This window comes from Pteropus vampyrus, unplaced genomic scaffold, assembly GCF_000151845.1.
Source record: "Pteropus vampyrus isolate Shadow unplaced genomic scaffold, Pvam_2.0 Scaffold120, whole genome shotgun sequence".
Taxonomy (NCBI): domain Eukaryota; kingdom Metazoa; phylum Chordata; class Mammalia; order Chiroptera; family Pteropodidae; genus Pteropus; species Pteropus vampyrus.
The window spans coordinates 4,792,430-4,797,644 of NW_011888901.1; the positions used below are offsets into that span (position 1 = coordinate 4,792,430).

Here is a 5,215-nt window from a genome sequence, read left to right on the forward strand (position 1 = left end):
AAGGGGCATGGCAGTTAGGTAACTTTTACAGACTAAATAACTTTCCTGCTGTTTTTTACTTAATGGTCTTAAGGCAGGAAAGAGGTCTGATGAGATGACCTACCTGGGTGAGAAAGCCGTCATCATTCAGACACTGGCTCTCCAACACTAGACCACCTTGGAGTGGAGGAAGTAAGGCAGGTCAGGTGAGTGTGGGAGGGGCCCATCAGGTTAGGAGAGATCGTTTCAGGTCCCAACAAGCCCATAGCCTCACACTGTAGCCAGGAGGGACTGGTGATCCCACTGCTGCCCCCAAGTCTTCCCTTCAATTCCTCTAGGAACCTGCTTGTCCACTCCTAAGCTTTACTGAAGAGTAAGTTCAGGTCTTTGTGATATTATTTGGGGATGGAAGGGCGATCAGGGGGCACTGGGCTCCTGCAAACAAAATGGGCCTAAAGTTCCAGATGAAGTTCAACCCAAGGTTGGTAGCATCCTTCCAAGCATTTTGCACAACCTGCTCTTGGCTTGTTCCTTCCTACAGGTAGGCTGATGAGCCCTATCTTCTTGTCACTTTTAATTGTATACTATGAGCGTGTGGGCAGGAGCCACAACTGAATTGCTCTCCCATGTATCGGCATTTCCTAGAACCATGTCTGGCTCAGAGTAGATCCTCAATGAATATTTGAGAAAATGAATAAATGAATCTTTGTTTATGAAATGTTACATCCACTGCTGTTCAGGCCTGACAGTTGGCGTAAAGCAACAACGTGCGTGTGTGACCTTGGCTCAGTCCTAGACAACTAAACTGAGCTGCGGCACCTACAGGCTTTCAGGTATTCAGGTTTCCAAGGCCTGGCTTCTGTTAGCATGCCCATGTGCCAGGTAACTTATCTACTTAATTTATATGGAGGCCAATTTAGATTATTTTTACTAAGTTGCTAATAAAAATAAATTCCCTCCAGCCTTTTCCCCAGTAGTAACCTCCTTTTGAAAGTATTTATTTGTTCTCAGTCATAAGAACATTACTCTCCCAGGATCTGGTTTTTGCCCGATTCCCTGGTGTATCACTAGTACCTAAAGAAATACTGTACTAATTAAAAAACAACAACAACAAAAAACCTGAACTATTATTTCTGTTGCTGACAGAGCAAAAAGTTTGGACCTTAAAATAATAGCTGACCCTGCAGGCCATTTCTGGTTGAGGCCACTCTCTCCAACTTTGCAATGACAAGAAAAACTTTATATAACGGTCAACTAATACTTTAAGATTCTTAGAAATGTACAAACCATTTGTTGCTTGCTTCAGTTACTCCTCAAGAGATGTTACTGCCTATATGGAAAAATTCAAGGTGCTAGTTAAATGTCACTTTATGACGCTGTACCACTGGAGCATGTCACTGTTCCCAAAGGATGGTGGTTCCAAGAGAGACCTTAAAACTGTGCAGACTGAGTCATTTAACACTTGAATATTAGGATTCTTGAGATTTTCAATCCCTCTATTTATGCCTAATACTTTGATAGATCCCACACTGGGTGCATGTTGTTTTAAGCAATCTTTAAGGACATCTGCAATAGACATGTATCTTCACATAGAAACTTAAAAAAATACTTTTACATAATACATTGTAATGCACAGAACTAGAATTCAATGTAATATATTACATTGCTAAAATATTCATATAAATATCATATATGCACAGATTCACTACATTAGAAAAATTCACCTACTAGGCTATCAAAGGCTACCAGTAAAGCCCAAAGAAAAACTATTTTAACAGTAGGAACATTAAAAATAACTATGAGGTTTATAAACAAGTGGCAGAACTCTTTACATTTACTATTGTCACAACAGGCACAATCTGAAATACAGTCTAGCAGTGTATAAAAATACTTTTTAAAATAATACTTTTGATAGATGTAGTACCACTTTTTAAAAAAACCCAATTGCGTAATTATTCCATTTGAGGACCTACTAAAACAATCCTACCGCTCCCAGCTAGCTCTTTAAGCACCAACCTGGAAAGCAAGTTCCTTCACAAGTCACACACCACACACGTGGCCATATATTCAAATAACCTCCTACATCTATGGTACATACTGATGGAGTCACTGATAGGCATCAATCTCCAACATGGCATGAGATGATGGTGTTTGGAGCCTATTTTCAGTTCCAGGTTTGGGATGGATAAACAAAGAGGCAAAAATAAGGTGGGTTTCTAGTCCACATATGGGCACTCCCTAGAAGACAGGTTTAATCTGGCATGTCAATATTTAACTTCGGAGGTGGGGGGACATACTTTCCAGGGCTCTGGGTTATAACTACCCTGGCCTTCTTTCCAAACATTGGAGCAATTTTAGGAGCATCTGGAACAGATGTTTCTTCAGCATCGTCACTATCTTCATGATGTAGGTCATATGAAATGTTCCCATATTCTCTTAAAAATGGGAAAATTTCAAGCAGAAATTGACAGAAATCTCTGCGAATACCAAACCACCAATGGTTGCCCCCTTTCCGCCTAAATGTTGTGGCCATTAAAGTTATTAATGAAAGCCAAAGGGGGACAAATATGGAGATGTAAGAGAATGTATTGTGGCCATCCAATCTGTGCACTAGCAGAACCTCAAAAGTGAGCAAGGGCACGACAATCGTTATCCAGCTGATGGCCATGGTCACGTGTGTTCTTCGCTGTTCGGCAACGACATCCAGGGACCGCAGGAACAAGAGGGACCAGACGATGTAATACAAGACGACAAGGCAGAGGAATGACATGAGGATCCAGAGGGGCACGAACACTACTAGCCACGGCCAGTGGATAATCCTGTCGAGCCTTAGGGCGATGAAGATGAACTGCAGGATGTTGACAGAGCACAGGATCTCCAGCTCGAGTGACCTATCATGTCGAAAGCCCCACACGCAGGCAGCCACGGACACAGGGGATACGAAGAAAAGTGGCATGAAGACCAGCAGCCAGAAGTGGGTCCCCCTCTCCACCCTGTCGCAGACCAGGACTTCGAACATGAGCAGGAGCAGGTGGATGCCCACAGCGATCAACATGGCTTTGAACTCCACGCAGGCCTCCCCTTCGGTGCGGTAGCGAGGGTTGCGGGCCCAAACACCGGCACCCACCGAGGCGCCTGCGATGACAAGGAGCTTCCACAGCCATATGGGGGCGAAGACTGCCCAGTAGCTCCACTGGATAATGCCGTCCAGGCGAAGGGGCAGCAGCACCGAGAAGAGCAGCAGGCAAGCGTAGATGAGGAACTTACTTGGGTTGAAGTCCTGGAACAGGCCCCTGGGGTTCATGGCGAAACCACTGCTCGCCCACGGGGCCTGCTACTAAGACCTGCTCGGCGGGCGCCCGAGTCTCCGCCGCTTCCCTGACTGCAGCCTACCGGACCCGGCCTGCGTCGGCTCTAGGTGGGTCGTGGCCGGGGCGGCCAAACCTAGGTCACGACCTGGAGCGCCGAGAAGCCGGAGCACGTGCGCGCGCGGTCACGAGGACAGGCAGGAAGCGCGGTGGGCGTGGCGTGCGCGCCCGCGCTCTCCCAGCGACCCACCGGTCCCGTGTGGGGTGGGGTATGGCAGCGGGGCGCTGCTTCGGCCCCGTAGCCGCCGCCTTCACTCCATACCCATCTGGAAAGCAGTTACTGCGTGTGGCACCGGGAGGGGCGGGGGCGGCGGCTCCGGCTCGCGGCCTGGCGTGCTGCCGACTCCCCGGCCGGCCCGTTGACAGCGAGCGGGCCGAGACCTCGGGCGGGCGCTTCCTGGAGGTGTCGGGAGCAGGGAGGAGGGAGTGAGCTCACATCCTCGGGGCTGGCCCAGGGGCGGGGCCCGGGCGGGGCGGGGCCAAAGGCGGGCCCACGCGGGGGCCGGAAGCCAGTGGGGGCGCGGCTGGCCGCGGCTTCTCTGCCCTCACCCGCAACCGAACCAGGGGTTCGGGCGCCGGTGCTGAGGCTCTAGCCCCTGGAGCGCGAAAGGAGGAACGGCGTGGGCACAAGGGAGGGCGGTGGCTGGACAAGTGTGGGAGTGTGTGAGCGAGGGAGTGGGTCCCGGTGACTATGAATGCACAGGACGGGTGTGCCAGTGTGAGGGTGTGTGTGTGTATGTGTACGTGTGCGCGCGCGCAGGTGAGGCTGTGGGTTTGTCCCTGTGCGGAGGAGGGAGTCAGTGTAAGGGGTAGAGTGGGGGGCTTTGCTTGGAACAAATGGCTTCCAGCGCTGGACTACGCCTGGTGGGGCAGCAGACACTTCTCCCGTTGCCTATGAAGTGGCTGAGGCAGAGCGCCTGGGCGGCAGCCCTGTTCTTATACCTGCCCCTTTCACCCCACACGTGGAGGTTGGGTGCTGGGGTGGGCGTTAGACCCCGCAGGCCCCTTAGGTAAAGTCCAAGGGAAGAGGTGAGGCAGGTGGACCCAAAGAGCAGGTGCTTCCTGCCCCAAGTCACCCAGCAGGTTAGGACTCAGATTCAGAGCTCTCGAATTTAAGTCCCTAGTCCTCCTTTTGACCTATTTGGCCCTGCCCATGTCTGATTCTCATGCTGGGAAAAGGGCACTGGACCAGAAGTCAAGAAATTTGGTTCTTGTCCAGGTCCTGCCACCCAGCCAACTGAGACACATGAGCAAATTCACCCCCTCCTGTTGGGGCCTCAGTTTCCTGGGCTAAGTTCAGGGCTGGCCTGGGTGGTCTCCAAGGGTCAGCAGTGCTGCAGCAGTGGAGCACCCCCCCCCCCTTCTAGCCAGTGGAGCAGATCCTGAAGAACTCCTCCCTCTCTTCTGTGCTCTTCCTCTGCTCAGTGGAGCGTTGTTTGCCCTGTCCTTTCTGCCCTTCAGCTCCCACCCGTCCCCTGTAGTGGATATGGAATGCTGACACTCAGGAGTGGGCTCTGAGGTGAGAGGCCACCAGAGGAAACTGTATGGTGCCAGGGTCTCCATGGGGTAACAGGGAAAGACTTCCTGAGAGAGAAGTGGGGGCCATGGTCCAGACCCAGGAGCTGGCTTTCCCCAGGCCAGCATTAACAAGATGTTCAGGAAACGTGATATGGGGTGGACAGACTCAGCCCTTGTAGATCTTCCCGCAACATCACTGGCTTCCACTATGGCTGGGGCAGTTGAGTAGTCCCTGAGGAGGAACTCTGAGCTGAGTGAGCCCTGCCAGTCCTCAGGGTTCAGATCTCATAGATGTGTCTTCAGGGCCTCTGTTTCTGAAAACCCCTTGGGAGTCACTGTAGGAAGAATGT

General features: G+C 51.2%; 1 protein-coding gene across 1 annotated transcript; it reads right to left on the minus strand.

Moving 5' to 3' along the window:
* Nucleotides 1–1,519: 1,519 nt before the first annotated feature.
* On the minus strand, nucleotides 1,520–3,768 carry TMEM185B (transmembrane protein 185B). Its single transcript, XM_011366104.2, has one exon. The coding sequence runs from the start codon at nucleotides 3,281–3,283 to the stop codon at nucleotides 2,231–2,233; it is 1,053 nt and encodes a 350-aa protein (XP_011364406.1). The 5' UTR covers nucleotides 3,284–3,768; the 3' UTR covers nucleotides 1,520–2,230.
* Between the last annotated feature and the right edge of the window lie 1,447 nt (nucleotides 3,769–5,215).

What these genes read in the sequence shown, in the direction of transcription:
- TMEM185B (XM_011366104.2), bottom strand. Translation starts at nt 3,283, where the DNA reads ATGAACCCCAGGGGCCTGTTCCAGGACTTCAACCCAAGTAAGTTCCTC.